Below are 19244 nucleotides of genomic sequence, written 5' to 3'. Positions count from 1 at the left end.
ACAATTAAATTGGGATTGCAAAGATTTTGATCAGAGAGAAAAGATAAACATGGGAGCGACAAAGCTAACCTTAGGTATGAATCATTACACATTCAATTATCTGTGGAGATTAAGTTTTTCAGGATAAATTTCTCCGAGGGTTGACTGCAACTAAAGCTGTGCTGAAGTTTCTGAAGGCAGCAGGGCTGGATTCAGTCGCCATGGTAACAGATAGAGGAAAGCACATGGTCTCCGTCTTGGTACCAAAGGATCTTCAAACACCAGATCTTGTTCTCCCGTTAGTCCGGCCTGCTGGGTGCCCGACCAAAACATAGACTATGTTCAGCAGGAGAAGACTCTTTACAAACGGCTGCAATTTTAAAAATCTGTGGTAAAGAGTGCTATTCTAATATTTTAACCGTTCACGCTGATTAATTCCCAATTCAAACATTATTTCAGGCAAAATCTGTTTGATATACTAAACAATTTGTGTTGCATATTGTTGGGAGTCATATGCTAATCGGCTTCATGAATGCCGATCTCCTGTATTTGTATTTATAATACACTCCAGCTGCCTGCGGGATGTAATGAGAACAGTGAGAGTGAACCAAAACAATCAACCTGTGTGACATTAAACGGAAACAATCAGCTGAAAGACACAGAAAAGCTCCGCTGCAAATGACCCTGTTTACAATACCCATATACATGTTTGTTTAAATAAATACAGAGCATTTCAAAGTAAAAGTCTTATAGAAATATAGGAACTGATCCGAGGGAGGACATTAACACTGACTTGCAATCTTGACAGGCAAAACCAATGTGAAAGACACAAAGGCGTCGATATTGATTTGAAAAACTCAACTCAAAAAAGAGGAGGAATAGATAGTGTGGGAATTTTAGAAAATGAAATGATAGAACAAAGTGGAATAAAAAAAACAACAACAACCCAACCCTGTGCTGAGTTAGATTGAAGTGTTTGTTGGAGGTTTAATACAGTATTTGGCACATCCTGGTCCCCACTGATAAGAAGGCCACTAATTCGCAGTGGCGTCACATTGAGAAATGAGAATCCTCTTGTTTACAGCTGCTTTGTTGTTTGATAAATTCAGGCTTGGGGAAGTTAGGATTTATTTAATGTCCGCCTGTTCATCAAGTCGACTTACATCTAAGGTCATCTCATTTCTCCTACCCCCTTTTGTCTTTTAAAAGACTGCCACATATTCGTTTTTTTTTTTTAAATCTGTACCTCTTTCAATATCTGCCTTGTTTTTTTGCGTGCGAGTCCTGTGTGTCAACATGTCCGTACACCTGTATTTATGACTTTGCGTGTTGCTCACCTGCAGCCACCAGGACCCAGAGAGTGAAACCCGGCACGACACGTGTCACACTTCTCTCCTGTCACGCCAGCTCGACACGCACACCTTCCCTCTACATCACACTGCAGACTCACTGAGCCTGAAAGGGACAGCAGATGGATCATGCAGGAAGGAAGAAAGAAAGAAAGCAAATGAAAAGGGTACATAAAGGAAACAAGGACACGAGGCAAAGAAAGGCACTATTTTCTAGTAGATGGAAAATTTCAGCATCCTTTAAGTGTTATTGGAAAATTAAATGAAATGGGTCAACATGTGAATTAATATTTTGTCATTGCGGGACTAACTGAACATCTGGTGCTCCAGAACTGTCCAGAAACCCCTGAGATTATCTTAGCTTTTTACTTTGCAGCCATACTGTAGCTGGCATTGTGTAGCTTTAGTGAATGGAGAGAAAAGACCAACTGGGGCATTGTGGACATGAGAGAACAGGCAAGCGTGATGGAGTCTGCTATAACCTTTGATCAATATAATGGACTCCAACAGCTCTGTGCCACCACCTTGCACCTTTTTTTTTTCCAGGAGTCAGAAGAAAAAGATTGCTAATGCGTTTCTTCATCTCTCCCTCTGGTCCTCCGTCTTTACGTTGGGAATGGATGGTTATTAAGATGACAAACATTAAATGTCCCTTCACCTAAAATTAGACCCTGTTTAAAGAACAAGAATGAACCTCCGCTGATAGTGTTCAGTGAGACAACCAGATCAACTTAACACAGCAGGGCTGGGAAAGTCATGGATTTCTTTAATGGTCATTTGGGAAGCCATGGCAAGGATAAATCTGATGAGATATGCAACACATGAGAGGAACAAGATTGTTTAAATAATGAATGAGGAAAGACTTTCCAGCATGGTTTGCCAGATGAGCGGTCGATGAGTTAGACTAAATATTGATGCAGTGCTGTTAATGATTTAAAAACATTTGGCCATGAAATTTGCAACAATTGATCTTTGGAGTCATTTTTGTCTGTAGCTAAATCTTGCTTATGGTGCCAATACGGCGTACCAATTTAGCCGTAATTAAATTTGTTCATAGCAGAAAAGACAAAAGTAGTGAGTAACGGTGTTGGTGTGGATGATAATTAGGGTTCTTAAATTATAATGACAACAAATAAGGCGTCCTTTATCTGCGGTTTACCATTGATGTTGCAGTTGCAAGGGAGGCAGGGCTCCACCGGTGAGTTCCTGTAGTGGCTCTCTCTGCAGCGTTCACAGTGGGGCCCATCCGTGTTGTCGCTGCAGCTCAAACAGCGTCCCCCGCTGCCAGTGCTGCGGTACTGCTCCATGTCAAACACGCACTCGTCTGATCTCCCGCTGCAGTTGCACTCTGTCGGCGTGGGGAAGGAGTGGAGGGAAGGGAAGGGAAGGGAAAGAGCACGAGGTCAAGTGAGGACAGACATGAAGAGCGGCGGCAGCGGGGGAAAAAGCAGGGAGAGGAGGCATCAAGGTTAAAAGTGAGAAGACAGAAACAGACAACGGGAGAGAGACATGGGGAGGGCATATGTGTGAGAGATTAAGTGTTCTGGGATTGGATCATAATTTAGAGGCTCGTTGCTAATCTCATTTCACACAGGCCTAATGAGGAGCCAATCGGCTGTCAGGGGGCACTTAGATAACAGTAATTCATGTTTATACAAGAGCAAATTACTCAGCTGATAACACACCATCACAGCTCTCATACCCCTCACATAAAATCCCTCCTTAGTTTACCAGTTACCCTGTGGGGGGATTTAGGTGAAATTGCCCATTTTATTATGAATCAAGCTGTCTACTGTGATGGCAATAACTATATGATTATTCTTTCCTGTTAATAAGCAGTCTCAATGGTGTTCACCTGTTTGAAAGCTAAAAAAAAAAAAAAAATGTACATGATTTTGCATGAGTTTGATTTTCATTAGTACGTAAGGGCTCACGTTGCCTTTGGAAGTGTGGCGCCATGGCTGACACCCAGGTAAAGAAATTCCTCCATCCACATCCAGCAGACAAAGAGCAGCATCAGTAGTTTCATGGCATCAGGATGAATCGGCCCTCTCTTTCAGCTCTGTTTTGTTCTTTATCAACTCCAGAGAAGGAGATAAATATTGGATTCTCAAACTTGTAAATACTCCAGTGTTTTTCGGTTGTGGGCAGCAGAATTGCTTTCTGGAGTTAAAGGTTGCAGTAATGCTTTACGTTATCTTCGGGAACAAGTAATATAACAATGAAAGGAATATGGGAATGCATTATACCAGAATTACTACACCCAGGAACACGCACTGTTCATTAAACTTAATAAAACTAGGTGCTTAACAGCTCAGAGGAGCTGAGGACGACTCCTGTGCTAATTGTGAGTTCTTTCTCATTACACATGGTAATCCAATCTGCTGGTGATATAAAAACATTGTTTGGGGCAGCTTCAAGCATCCATCCTGAAATTGCAGGTGTGATGGATTAAAAGGATCGGACAGGAACAAGCTTCTGCGCTGTTAGGAGTGGCATTCTGACCACGACATGCTTCATTTGACAAATGACGACCCTTGTTATCGCATCTGCCGTCCCCGTGCCACAGGGCAACAGAATCTGACAAAACCTGACACTCCTCATAGAAAGGCACTGCAGCATGACTCGGTCCTGATCGGCACTGGCGGGCAACTAGAGCACATAGACTACCAGCCAGCTCTACTTTTCAGCTCCCATCAACTCTGCATTCATCATGCCGGCGAGCTGGGCTGCCTCTGTCGGTCGGGGGAGCTTTCAGTAGGTATTGTCAGAAGTCACTCCATATGTGAAGTGACGTAGGGGAAAGGAGTTGGTTCAATTATGCTTCAACGTTCTCAAATGAGTCTCAGAGCAAATTGAACCTTTTGTTTCTGATCTCAGCAAGTTGGGATTTTATATTTGCTAAAGTTGTAATTGCTTGCTGCTCCTTCTTTGGCACTTGACTTTTATTATTATTATTTCTATTTAGTTCTCTGCGTTACATATGCACCCCTTTTACATTATTTCATGGACATTACCAGCCTTGAACATTCGTGTCATTCTGGGTTCAGTAGCATAACAAGATGAATAATGGTAAAACCTCACAAAGACATAAAAGACATCAAAAAATTAAAGACACGTATATATGAGCAAGTAACTAAGCTGCAGCTTGTATTCCATCTTGGTGAAGGTGTGATAACTAAGTGCAGCAGAACGTTGCAAAGGTGGCAGATATGTGGGATGGAGATTGCCATGAGCAGTGTACACATACAGTGAGTGGACATGAGACAGAGCAAATCACTTAAAGCTGTTTTTCAACAGGTTGAACACGAGGGCCACTACACAGCTCCAAAAAGCACGTGTTCAGCCATCTTGACCATATTTTTAGGTCTGTTTCGCCCACAGCCTCCTCTTCCACATGCTGCTTTCCTCAACCTTGTCCTGGTGACCACAGAGGATGTGCATCACCGCCACTGTGGAGGCTCCGAGCTTGTAAGAAGGCGAACTTATCTCAACACTACAGCCCCATACAGGAGGCAACACCTCCTCAAACACTATGCCTGGCACATTTTCCCATTAAAATCAGTGTGGAAATCAGCAGCTTATTTAACACAGCAGGCTGTTTGGGTTGTAGAAAAAGCTGTGGCCTTCTAATCCATAAGGTGTGTGTTTTGTGTAAAGCATACAATGACATGTTGCAGTGTATGTTCATGTGAAAAGGAATCTATATTCAAATGAGGCTTGATATCATCTTGTCACAAACTGTGTGTACTGAGAACAAAGCACAAGGGCTAAAATGGCACCGCTGCAAGACATTATGCAGGCAACCATTTACATCCCTCTCACAAATTATTTAACGAATTCGGAGAACTAGTGACGCAATTTCTAGAGGACAGGGTTGACATCATCTCGTGTGATGCGTGTGGTTTATTTGATAACGCTGGTCAGCGCAGTAAGTCAAGAAGAGAGGTCAGGCCTCGTCTGAAATTATGTGAATAAACATTCATTACATTCTGACTAACTTCTCTCTTCGGATGTCTCCACCACAGAAAAACCTCCTGCATAAAAAGCAATGAACTATGAGCTGGCGGCACTAACCTCTCTTGAGGGGCCAACCCTGCAGCACTTCAGACTCCTACTGAGGACGTCGGAGTACTTTTCTATTTGCAAATCGTGGCCATTTAGGCGTGGACATTGCCCTCATATTGCTCCTTGGGGTTTTGTCTTGGAGAAGATTAGCCTGGGGATACAGTGGGAGCCATGTTCTGCCTCACCACGGCGGTTTTAGCGGTACACAGCCGCCCAGATCTCCAGTTTTTGTCCAGTCGTGATGGAGTGATTACGCCTACTAAAGTTCACTCAGTTTAATTAGATCAAGATGGATAATATCCCCGGAGAATGCAGAACCCCTCCCTGTGCCCCAGACATTTTCCTGTCAGCTGTGGAGGAACATTTGGGTTACCCCACTCTTTTTCCTGCCAGTGTCAGTCTGAGCGTTTTGAGATCTTTGATGGATAACTGTGAAGCTTTCTTTCTTGTATGACATGATGTCAAACATGAAAAGATCACGATGTTAAAATAAAAAATGTGTGTAAATAACAGGCAGCGATAGCCTGGATTTGTCAAATTAAACCAGTCAGAATGAAAAAAATTAACAACAAACAACAAAAATAATAAAAAAAAAAGAAGCTAGACTCATTCCATGCCATCAAATTCACTGAACTCTGCATTAGCTGTCTTTCAGAGATATTTTAGTGAGGTCAAAATGGGTTTCCCCCCGTCTGAGGTGATGCAATCCAACATCTTATTGTCTTATCGCCTTTATATGGATAGTTCTTTAGTAGTGTTGCGAAACACACTGAAGACAGGGAGCACAACCCTTGCAGGCACAATGATTTCTCATTTTTACATCTAATTTGCCAGACAAATGAGATGTCGGATCAGCACGGGGAGCAGAACATCAGTGATAAGAAACCACTCTATGAGGGACCGCGCTGCACATATATCTGTACGACCTTTAGTGCAGCATTACAAACACATCTGACCTCTACCTGCCTCACACATTTTTCAGCCTTTTGGATTAAGATTTGTTGTGTATTTTTTTTTTTTTTTTTTTTCCCCTGCTCTTCCGAGCCCGGCATCTGCAAACCTCGCCTCAGTTTTTGCAGACAGTGACACGATCAGTCGCAGGGAATGTCATTTACTATATCTTTCTGATAGCTAATGTTTTTTTTTTTTTTTTCTCTTCAAGGTGTCGGGGTTGTTTTGTGACATGTTCACAATGTCACGAAAAGCTTTTGGTGTCATTTGGAGCCGCTGTCACGAAGAGAGACCACCCTTTACCATTAAACACTCATCAAATAGAAGAAAAACAATTATTTTCCAAGTCAAATGAATGATGGGAAGTATGCTAACAACACACTGACACTGTTTCTTAATTAACTTAGTTCGATGGATTTAATGAGCGCTTGGCAGGACCGTCATTTCACTCATCACTTTAAGTCGCTATGATTTAAGTTTGATCTGAATAAATGAAATCAAGTCCATCACAATTATTAACAATATCTATGTTGTTATGCTTTCGTCCGTGCTTCCACATTTATCAACTGAACAGATTTCTCTGCAGTTACAGCTGTATTTTATGGCAACTGTTCAAAATCGCATTTACTGACTTCAAGTGCCACACAATGTATCAAATGTTCAGATAAACACAATAACGCAGCTTTGCCACAGTAGCTAAAGTAGCTTGTTAATCATAAGGTTGGAGGTGCTGTCCTTTTAATATGTAAATGTTTCATTGATTAGAGTCAGTAAATAAAGCTGTTAATGAATAATCTGGCACTGTCATTGTTCCTGCGAATGTATAGTGTTGAGGCACCTGCTATGCTGCATTCAACCTGGAAGTGACAAAGTGAACAACTATACAACTATACATATGAACACATTTTTTTTTTTTTTTTTGGTCTGTTTTTTCCCTCATCTCTGAGAGGCTGCCGTCCCTTACAGTGCACCTTATCAAACAACTGAGCGGCACACGAACGCTGTTTGGGATGACTTGTAAAAGCTAGAACACGATCGAACGAAGGGCTGGTCTTACTGAAGTTAGAAACAAAGAAACTAAAGCGCCGAAGGACAAGTCCTGAATTCCGAATTCTGATTTTAATGGTTCAAAAGTGAATTGTCTTGCTGCTCGGAGTTTGTAGAAATGTGAAAAATATGACAGCTGTTAGGTCAAAGCTGAAATGACCTGAGTGAGTCTGGTTCTGAGCTGTACATGTATAAATAAAATTAGAGGGAGCTAACCCTGAAGGGTCCAGGTATCAGTCCAGAGGAGGTGCTTCGAGGCATGATTGTTTCTCATTCACCTCAATTCTGCTTTGTTGTATTAAACTGTCAATAAGGATACAATGATCTTCAAACTTTTTTGTCCCGCATTCCTTCCAAATTTGCTAAACTCCAGTTTCTTACTGTATTGGCAACGAGAGGCTGTGGAGCTTTTTTTGGATTCAGGCAATGATGTACTGAGTCATTCTCTCCTGCAGTGTGTCTCTCATATAATAGGCCTACCTCTCCATTAAAATTTGAATCTTTGAATAGACCCTAACCCTAACCCTTTTCCAAAAAAAAGGTTTACATAAGAAATCTTTGAATAAGGTTAGAAAAGCTCAGTGGATTGATAAAATTGGTATGATTCAGTTGGGACAGTGTAAGGATCCTATTTTGCTTCCTTGTGTCCTGCAGCTATTAGATGTTGTCGAAGTTGATAAAATGGTGATGGGGGAGGAATTTGTTCAACTTCAGTCCAAGCAGACGTTTGTATCAGAATTCCCAACAGGCTCTCTTGTTATTGCCGCTGTGACCTTGATCTGCTATTAGATTACTAAAATCTTAAGAGTTCATATTCAGCTCTCAGTATCTGTTGCCAAATTTCAAGCAATTCCCTTCAGGCGTCCCTGAAATACGGTGTTCACATAAACGGACGCACCCAAGGACAGCAATCCGGTGAAATAATACCTCAGGCCCCTTCTGTTGCCGGAGCAGAAGCTTAACAAACAAATACAAGAGGAGATTAAATAGATTTTAGGCTTAAATCTACTTCTATATCTATGATATTTCACAGTAGAAGTATTGCCAGGAGGCTTAGATGATAAGTATCTGATTTATCTACAGTATTATGAACCGTACCACTGATATTCAAGAAAATGATCACAGCCTCCCCGTCTACAACCGCAGCCTTCAACCTTAAATCAGGACAAAAAAAGGATTTAAAGTGTCTGCCTACTGGAACAGCCTCAGGCTGTGCCGATGACAGCATCAAACAAACAACAAAAATTATGAAGACCTGTAGCAACCTGCTCGGGCTATAAATGATTTCAGTGAATCTTGATGTGAATGACATCCAATTACGTGGGTGCACACACACACACACACACACACACACACACACAAAAAAAACAACAACCCAAAAAACCCCCAAAAAAACAGCGAAACTCTTGCACAACCCTTTGCATATTTCTCCACACCTATTTTAAGATCACAGAGCAAACGGAAAACAAAGAAATCGTCAGTCCCACATCAAGTTCAGACAAACAGCCTTGACTGATTGTGAAATTACACATAAAAACACCCGTCAGCTCATGTAAAAGGCCCCCTGGTGCTTATAATCATTACACATTTGTCCTTGCTTCTCTCTTTTTTTTTTTTTTTTGGTGGTTTGAATTGTGTTCTAAATTTGAGGCAGCTTGTCCAGTCCATGTATATTTTGTTGCCAATGTACAGTTACCACACTTAATAAAAAACTGTTTTTGATTTCCTTAATCGGAGGATACGTATTGCAATATGATGAATAACCTGAATCCATCGCTATCAGCTAAATATTTTGCACAAGACTACCAATGGTTACTGTCAGATAGTATTTAATAGAATAATATGATGAAACCTCTGCCAGTGTCTCTCTTTCAAAAAAAAAAAAAAGAAAAGAAAAGAAATAAGCATTGCATCAGGGAGGACTCTGTCTATTTGCCTCATCGACCAGGACATTCCACTGACACATTCAAACGAGGGTCACCGCTGGGTTTACATTTTTGAATTGGTGTGCTGCTTGGCTGCCACGTCAGGCGGTCTGGTGGATGTAGATTGTCATCCGCCACCAACGAAATGCGATGCCCGAGTCACGTCAGCTGCATGCGGTTATGAATATCCAAACACATGCTAAAAACCAATTTTACAAACAGACCCCAGTCGATTCAATGTGTGTGAAGAGATGCTGCAACTTAATTATGTGAATGTTATAAATCCTCACAGCTAGATCTGCGGCATGCAGAGAGCAGTAAGGGAATGATAAAAAGGATTTACAGTTGACAAGTTAAAGAGGTAACTAAATCAGTGCGGAGATATATCATCGTATATATCATTTTCTTGTCACTTCGCAAAGTTCAGGTTTTATCTTATTATCATATGGTTGGGTTTCATGCTTTTCTAACCCTCCAAAGGTCACAAGCCCGTCATAGTTTATTCTCCCTGCTAAAGACTTGCTTGTACAAGTAATTTATCAGTATTATTGTTATTTTTACCAGATTTGTTGGAAAATGTTGGCTTCTGTCGGCAGTGACAGCATTCATCATAAATGGCTGACGTGTTTTGCTTTTCAAAAATGTCTTATCTACAGATCTTTGTCGGTGTGTTGCGACAACTGTCACAATTACAACACCGATAATACAATCTTAATTTGAATGAGCAGCAACTTTGTTTATTTACAGTTTTATGTGGGAAAAGGTAGCTGCTAAACTACAACTGGAAAAACATCCAGTTTTTTTATTTTACAAGCTTATATTTGCAAAGGAATTCTCAACATTTTGGGATACATGCATCGCTGCTTTTTTAACACACGACTGATAACTCGTTCATGTCTGTTTGAATACACGAAGCTACACTTGGCTAACTTAGCTTAGTACAAAGACACAGAGGAAACGGAGAATCGACCTAGAAGCTCTTTTAAGGCTTCCAATCACCACATTTAGAGCTGTCACCTGAAAGCCAGTGGGTTGAAGCATCAGTCAGAAAGGCTCCAGGTTAACTCACAATTTTTCTTTCAACCCACTGCACTTTATTTTCGGTGGCGCCTCACAGCCTGAACGACAGTTTGGAAGGCTGTGAACTTTACACAAAAGTCTTTTTTTTTTTAAATGACTGAACCACAAAACTAACTGAGGCACACCGAGGGGAGGGGGGTTGATGGAAACGGACACAGGATTTCAGTTCCCATCTCTCTGGTTAACTAGTTAACACTGAAAAGGAAGAAAAAAAAAAAAATACATGGAGAAAGCGAACAAGAAAGCAAAATAATTCAATTGAAAAAAACCCTCTCAAACAAATACTTCTATAAACCCTAGAAAATGCAGGCCGTGTCCCTTTCAAAAATGTCATGGTATTTGTAATATTGCTCTACATTTGAATTCAAAGCTTAGTTCATAAAGAGGTTTCAAAATGGCTTTATATAAAAAAACAGCTATGTATTTTTAATGTATTTTTTCTTTGTGAATACTTGTTTCATAAATGCTAGTCTCACATATTTGATCTTTGAAGAAGATCACACAGGCTGAGGTGTTATCTTGTTGCCAGCTTGTGTCTGCACTTTAAAATTCACGTCGCATTAATCACATCGACAAAATAAATACACACTACTTGATACAACGGAAAATTTCCACACAAATAGGAGGTGTGATTGGAAAGAGAAGTGGCGTTGTGAAAAACGGCTGGTGTGAAAGACTTCAACCGCTCGAGTTAAAACAAATCAAACAAAGGCTTACGTAATGTGATTCAGTGTAGTTCTGTGTTTGATGCATTTTAATGCACCAGAAGCTTTCACAGACGACTAGCATTTTATTGTAAGATAATGCAAAAGCATCAGAAATAAGGGTAACATATCTAATATAGAAAATGTAGACAAAACTAGAATTATTAGCAGATAGCAAATGAACTCCAATATTAAGCTCCTTTTTTTTATTCTTATCACAAACTGTATACAGACCAAATAGCTACGCACGAAGTGTGTGTCTAACCTGAAACATTACAAAACACACCAATATAAAATGACAGGTGTGCACGCTACAGTAAGAACAACATACAATGCACATATCAACAAACCAACAGACAACTCCTTTGGCTTAGGTAACAACATCGTTGTGCAGTATATATGTACTCTACCTGCGTGTTGCCACCGTACGACCAATTACATAAAAAAAGTTTTTTCACCACAGTTCCTACAAACCCGGAGATCGTGTACCAGCTATTTCTGATGTTATGCCTATTTCATATATTCAAAATGCACCCAATCCTTTTTTTTTTTTAACCTGATTTGAGTGCGGCCTGAAATTACATGCAGCTATAGCAGTCTGCACGCTGCAGCTCCCCCAATTTTGAGCTCCGGTTGAACTTCAGGGGTCTCACCCCCCCTCAGGCTCACATATAGTCGGCTGTTTATAAGTACTACACATTTATTTCCACATTTATTTTGCATTTAACACTTGGCATGTTTCATGTATTTATTTAACCTCATGCCGATTTACTGATTGTAATCATCAGCAAATAATATTATGTCTTTGTCAAAATGTTTTGCCTAAACACAGAGAGAATATTGTGATGGCAGAAATATAAAAGGTTGGTGCGGCAGAATGAGTTCAGTGCCAGATAGAGATGTGCAATTACACTGTGCATTCATTTTAACGCTTCCACATTCTGTGTCTCTTTTATATAGCGTGTCTTTATTTATTAATATACTGCATTGATTAAGTTGGGCACAGTACTCTATTTAAGACGCCATCTGCTTGGAACCATGAGTAAGAGTAATTAAAACAAGCTTGCTGCTTAATAGAATTCAGGAAAAAAAAAAAAAACTAAGCCACTCTCCTTTATGGTTTTTATCCATTAGCCAATTACATTTCATCCTTGACAGCATTCAGTAAAAATGTATGGAGCAATTAACCAAACCTGAAAATGCTAATGCTAATGTACACATCTAGAAGCACGCACAAATGTTAATACAATGAGATTCACATACAGCATGTGCAAATCACACAGAGGGCTGTTATTACCAACGCTTATTGGCATATTTACTGGCTTTATGCAGCAGTGCAGCAACTGGATTGCTTTCATTTCTACTTGTTGTCGCATTAAGAATCGAGCGCTGAGATGTGCCGGCACTCCAATACACTAATTCTGCATGAGAATTCAGCACCAGTCAGTTTACACCATCACGAACATCGGTCAGGTACTATAAACACCTCACTGCCATGCTGTTTGGCAGCATGTAATCTTTTCCTTCTGATGATGCAGCCGTGCCAGCCATTCACACAGCAAAGGCAAAAGCCACACGTGAGCATATCAAAATTTTAGAAGCCTCATGAAAGGTGGTGCACTGAAGGATGTTTTGGGACCTTCAACGGCCTGAGATTGTCACTTGAGTTCAGCGCTGCCCTGTGGATTTTGCAGAAGGCTGCACCTGATGGGTTTGTGACAGTGGGCCCAGAGGCAGGCTACTCACTCAGACACTCGTTGGCCGAGTCCCCAGTGGCCCTTGCCCAGGGTCGGTCCTGGTAAAAGGGGTGACATCTCTGGCAGTCAGCTCCCACTGTGTGATGCTGGCAGGAACAGACCAGGCCACTGTGTTCCCCCTCAACGCACTCACTGGCGTGACCGTGACACTTACACCTAAGGGAGACACAGACAGAGAGTTATGTAAAGACTGAGCACAACTTTTCCTATACACACTGTCTTTGTGTTCCTCCTCGCTGACTCAACCATAGACGTGCTTATACACACAGTGGATGGACGAGAAGGCAGAGGAGAGAGTAAAAGGAGAAGGTATTTCCACTGTAAGGAGTTGTCACTTCCTATTAGGTTTTACAGAGAAACATGCCCTGGATGAGGTGGGATTTTCATTGCCCTTCAACAAGTGCCCTATTCATCTGTGCTGTCAGTGCTAATATGCTCACACAGCCCCAGAATACAGGAAACAGCAAGAAGCATGAACAATATCTGTATAGTTAGTTATATTTAAAAAGGCCCATATTTACTGAAATGAATAGATTTTTGTAATTATCCACATATATTCATATTCACAGCCAGATCTGCCGGTATCTTTTCCCTCTGTGACCGGAGCATTAAGGAGCTGCAGCTCATCCAGAACGCTGCTGCTACAGTTTTAACCAGAACAGAGAGATCAGAGAACTCTTCCACCAGTTTTAAAATCTTAACGCTGACTCCCAGTCAGCCACAGAATAGAATTTAAAAGCCTGCTGCAAGTTTACAAATCACAGAGCGGTTTGGGACCAGAATACATCTTTGATATGTTTAGAGAATATAAACCAAACAGGACTGTTAGATCCACAGACTCGGGTCAGCTCGTCCAGACCAGAGTCCCAGTTAAACATGGAGAAGCAGCATTTAGCTTTTATGCTACCAAACAGCTGCATGTTCTGCATGTAATCATTAGATGATTTTATGCATGTCACTGTTCTTACTTTTCTGTGTGTAGAAACCTTAACATTTCTTATAAATCACTGTGGCGGCTACGCCTCGCCGGGTCTGCACTGTCCTGCTGAGTGGCAGTGATAAGGGACAGGGACGCTGAGTGGCAGGCTCTATCAAATGTAGCCAGCTGTCCCACATCCAGATGTACACCACTAGCTTGAGGCTCAAGACTCAATTATTTCTGTTGTCACCAAGTTGTTGACAGCAACTTTCGATAGCTTTGAATCCAGATATCAGATCTCCGGGCTGCAGTAGACTCGAGCTGCTCACTGATAATTACAACCTAATATGCCACGAGAGAGTTGACCTGAAGTGTGCAGGCAGCATATGTGTGCAATGAAAAATAAACAAACAAATGCTCAATATGTTGAGTACTCAAGATACATCAAAATGAAAAGGATATTTCTCATACATGCTTGGTTGCCACCATAACTACAGCATTTTTATTTTATCAGAGGGTGACAGCTACTTTAATATTCTGCAAAACTAATAATGAAAAAAAAAAAAAATCACTGCAAGCCTTTCACAGCATCAATGACTAAGAATGGTCAAGTTGTCAAGTTACTGAGGTGTGAAAGTATGTGTGCCTGCACAAAAAGCACTGGTACAAGACTACCATGTTGTCTCTTCCGTGCGATGACATTGATGGGTAATTTGTCATGCCGCTGCAGTGATTCTAAGTGTTTATGACAGATGTCAGATCAAGTTTACATTCTTTGTGAAGGCTTCATCTAAACTGCCTAATTGTCCACTTCTATCTGCAGCACGAAGGTGCAGCGCGGCCTTTGGCGCCACGTCCTCTTTCATTACTTTGAGCTATAAGCTAAAAGAAGTGGAAGTGGGCCGGAGGAATATCTTCAACTCTTTCTAATGACATCCCGATTGGCAAGCAAGGCTCTTTTTTATCAGCTTTGCAATCAGCTGTCGCTCTGAAAATTATGTTCATATATTGAAAAATTACATTCCGAAATACGTTTCGAAGGGAAGATAATTTTTCTTCTATCAATATAAAAGGGACATTTTATTTTTAATATACAACATCTGTATCTAGTTCAAAAAGTCATCTGCTGAAAAAAAAAAATTCCAATACCAATTAATCTCTTCGGTATTTGGTCAAGGTCAAACTCTTGACAAAAGTTGCTCCCTCTGCAGAATGATATTTTCATGGAGGACATGTTTTTTCTCTTACCTGCCACCCACAGAGAAATCAGAGATGGCATAGAAGTATGAGCGGAGCACTTTGGCGTCTTTGAAGAACTCATCTCCAAAAGTGTTAAGCCTGTCCAAAGAGATGAGCAGGTCAGTGGCTGTCACCCATTCCTGGAAAACAAAAACAAAAACAAACAAACAAACAAACAAAAAAAGCTTGTCAAGAAGAAAGGACCAACATGGTGAGAGGGATGTTAGAAAAACATATTTTGATATAACCCACTTTCCAAAAAAGATGGGACAAAAGTAAACCAGAGGAGGGCAGCGTGTTGGCTGCCAAGACAAGACTGGGAAACAAATAGAAGGTAAGAATTGGAAAAACAGAAAGTTGGCTTAAATGAAAAGATACCTGAGAAGAAAGCGTTTCTTGGAGTACGAAAACAAATGAAGCAAAGAAAAGGCTGGAGTAGAGACACGGTGGTTCAAGGAAAAAATAAAAAAAAAAGATGGGGGTGATGGCGTAATGGCAGGGGAGAAAGGAGATAATGAGTATGGTATAGGAAATTGAGTTAATGTCAGAAAAAAGGGGTGAGAAAAGGAAGGGGATTAATGGAGACAAAAGCCGACATATGAAAAAAACATTAGAAAAGAGACAACACTGCAGCGCCACTTCGGTATAATGGATGGCACTTGGCAAAGCTCCTACCCCTGATATGATTTAAGCCCCTGTGTTTGAGCCCACTGCGAAGGTAAAGACAGGATGAAGAGTGGGAGAAGAAAGTGAAGAGGGATAACACAAACAGAGGAAAAGCAAACGGGAAGCGCAACAGTGGGCGGAAGATAAAAGCGGGGCCAGGTAAAGGGAGAAGAAAATGACATGAGGAATCTCTTACCTGTGAAGCAACTTTAAAACAAATAGCTAGAGAGAAACTTTCTGTCTGTTTCTTGGCTGGTTCGGGACTCTGTGGCAGTCCTACGAATGCTTGTAATGCTGTACGTTTTTGAAGACTTTCCCCTAAGGTGTCTTTGAAGCGTGGCGATGGGAATGGATGGGCTTCAGACTTAAAACACGTGTGATGAATTCATCGTGTTTTTTTTCAGGTGCTATAGTTTATCCTCGTGGTGCCAGAGCCCACCAGATGTCACCTATTGGGTGAGACTGGCTTTTGCTGATTTTAGCCTATCCAATTAGAGGTACAAATTCTACGATCCAATTGTGGATACTTTTCTGTGTTTGTCTATCTTGTTATTAATATACAGCAGGCCGCACGGCCTCTTTGGCAATGTTAAAGGCATGGCTCCAGATTAGAGACATACATGTTCCCTTGAAGATCCAGCTGACTAATCATGGCAAATGCATGAGACAGGCGCTCTATCGCAGTGAATAAAAAAAGGTTTGGCAAATGTTCATGCGGAAATGCATTTGAATGCGAGGCCCGTTGTGGCGGCAAAATAGCACATTTAAGGGTCCACCAACATTAGCTGCTCGTTTTCAATGCTTGGATATTGCTGTATTTATTCTCAACAAACGGGTGTTGCGAGAGAAACACCAAGAGAAATAAATGTAAGTAAAAAAAAAGAAAAAAAAGAAAAAAGGTTGCTCAGTTGCAGGATATTTTCAGCCTTTGCAGTCAACTGCAATAACATGTAATGATAACACCTTAAACTGTCAATTTCAACAGAATATACATGTTTTAGATCTCAGTATGCTGATTTTCTTTTGGTGGAAAAAGGACACAAAGTTAATAGCCTAAAAATGATGGAAATGGCTGTTGCTGTCCCGCTGAGATACAGTACCATGTGTCAATCTGAACAGTGGCCAAAAAGCATCGAACAAATGAGATTTTTATTCTTTCACTTCATTACAGTTAGGGAATGAAAGCATTATTCTTTATTCAGCAAGTGAGAAAAATGGCATAATTGGTTAGTACCAGGAGCTACAACAAAGACGACACTCCCGAGCCCACTGAGGATTTCTTCACAGGTACGTGACACGATCGCGCTCAGATTAAAAAAAACAGCCCGAGTGGTGCTGCTGTAAAAGTTCAGAACTAAGTTAGTAACTTTGTAAGAGAAGAAGAGGTGCTTCTTAGGGTTTTTTTTTTTTTTAATCTGTGAGTCCTGTTTCAAAGGAGATGGTCTGGGGGATCGGACCACCTGTGCGGTCTGTGCCTGCACTTCCAAGAGTCGTACCGCTGGGGCATCAAGAGGTCAGAGCCCCTTATTGGAACATCTGGTGTGAGTATGTTACACGTGTTCCTGATTGGTTTAACCCTTGTGTGGATGGTGTCAGCGGGACTACTGCGCCTCAGCGCCTCATGTGGGTTAGCTCTTTTGATGAGCCTAATAAGGAGGCTTTTTCAGTGTGAAGTCAGTGGAGCCGTCTATAAAAATCTTGAATTAAGCAGTGAGGAAATAAGATGTTTTTTTTTATATTTTATGAGGGCCAACTAAAGGCTCTCTTAAAAAATAAAATAAAAATAGATCTTGTCTCTTCTGTAGCTCTAACTCATCCCACATTTAGTATTCTTCCAGCTTAAGCATTTCTTTGAGTACTTCCCTTATAGCTCGCTGCTTTATTTCCCTTTCGCTCCTCCTGCCAGTTTTTATCTATACGGGATGGAATGCACTTCAGGATTTCCACTCAGTTCTGTGTCTTGTCAGCATGTAGAGCTGCTATTTTTTTGCAGCTGTAACTACAATGCAGCAGAATTGAATACAGCTGCCTGTACATGGCTATTGTTCCGGTACTTGCTTATCGACTTTGCTCCTCCTTGACATGACTATATTGGCTAATGGAGTTTGGATAACAATGAATGACCCTGGTGCACTGCAGCTAGATGCTCTCTTTCTCTTTTCTTCTTAAACTTTGGTTTACACTATCCAGACACGATGTGATCCATGCTTTCTAAGAAGAGTTAGGGATTTTGAGGTGGGAAACATGCACATTAAAAAGAGTTAAAAAAAAATGGAACAACAGTAACAAAAGGAAGGAAATGAAAAGCTAAAAAAGATATTACCAGCGTGAATCAGTAGGATTCACCCTCTGGGATCCATTAGAGTCTGCAAAACATTCAAGGTTATTCACAAAAAAGATGGATTGATTGTTGAATTTTGATATTTTTTGCGTTTTCCGATATATAACAAGAAAGCACATAATGAACATGACAAGGCCTTTTGTTGAATTATTAAATAAATAATTTGCACAAACTGGTGATTATTAGAGTTAAAATGCATGAGATTCATATCTCTACTAATGAGGCGACCTGGTGGGTGTATTGCAGCCAGCTCTCATACTTTCATACACACATGGATAACAAACTATTTTAAATGCATTGTTAGCTTTTTAAAATTCTTCAACAACTGTATTGAGAATACACCCTGCCATTTATCATCGAATGTGAGACCATTATCATACGGAAGAGTTATTAGTTCTGCTCGGCAAAACTGTGCTAATTGTGTAAGGAAAAGCAGGAGTAATTACAAATATCACTTACTACACTAAAAGGAAGTAGTGTCTTAGGGTTAATTAGTAGTCAGCCCATTACTTAATATTAGTGCAAAGCACAGCAAAAGCTTAATTAACTTTGAATCTCCCTCCTTTGGAATTTGGACTCACAACGCTACAATGATGCTGACTTAGGGATAAGCAGAGGCGACGCCAGGATTTTGCTTCAGACAATAACGGCCTAATGATCAAATGAGCAGGTTCACACTCACGTGGACGTACATCAGGTGACGGGTGACAACGTTTTTTGATCGTATCACACATCTGTTTCAGAGGTCGGCTCTGCTCGGGGGCTTATAAACCTTCACCCTCACCTCTGAAATCTCTGCCATCTCTTTCCCACTGTCTACCTCTCTTCCGCTCTCTCCATTTCAGCGTGTTTCCCTGAACTCTGAAGCCTCAGGCTGCAGCCAGTGATGGAAAGAGAGCTGTGTCCCTCATTCCAAAGTTAATAACTTTTTAATATAATTGCTTAAGTTCACTGTGCCCTCAATATGTATTTTTCCCCTTTTACTCATTGTCATTCAATGCTGGAGCTGCAATTTGCCACACAGATTTCTAGAGAGAGTGACAGAGAGAGGCGAAGGGAGAGCGAGAGGGAGGGAGAAAGGAAGAGCGAGAGGACAGACTGGTGGCAGGGGAGACAGACAAACCGTTTTAATGGATGACTGAACAAATTAAATTTGAATTCATACAGCAGCTTTCATCTTCATCCTGATTATTGAAAAAAAGAGAGCTTTTACAGACTT

The 19244-nt window shown here is 40.9% G+C and overlaps 1 protein-coding gene across 2 annotated transcripts in view; it reads right to left on the bottom strand.

The window, feature by feature from the left end:
- The window catches only part of lamc3 (laminin, gamma 3), an 83687-nt gene that overhangs the window by 47753 nt on the left and 16690 nt on the right, over positions 1–19244 (bottom strand). For both annotated transcript variants that reach the window (XM_029515521.1, XM_029515522.1), the window contains exons 3-6: positions 15028–15158; positions 12850–13016; positions 2488–2676; positions 1317–1434 (exon numbers count right to left, since the gene is read on the bottom strand). In XM_029515521.1, coding sequence (XP_029371381.1) covers positions 1317–1434; positions 2488–2676; positions 12850–13016; positions 15028–15158 — 605 coding nt within the window. The remainder of the gene's footprint in view (positions 1–1316; positions 1435–2487; positions 2677–12849; positions 13017–15027; positions 15159–19244) is intronic.

Source organism: Echeneis naucrates, chromosome 12, assembly GCF_900963305.1.
Source record: "Echeneis naucrates chromosome 12, fEcheNa1.1, whole genome shotgun sequence".
NCBI classification, from domain to species: Eukaryota; Metazoa; Chordata; class Actinopteri; order Carangiformes; family Echeneidae; genus Echeneis; species Echeneis naucrates.
Note: the sequence above shows the minus strand (reverse complement) of the source record. Positions and strands in the feature narration are given on the sequence as shown.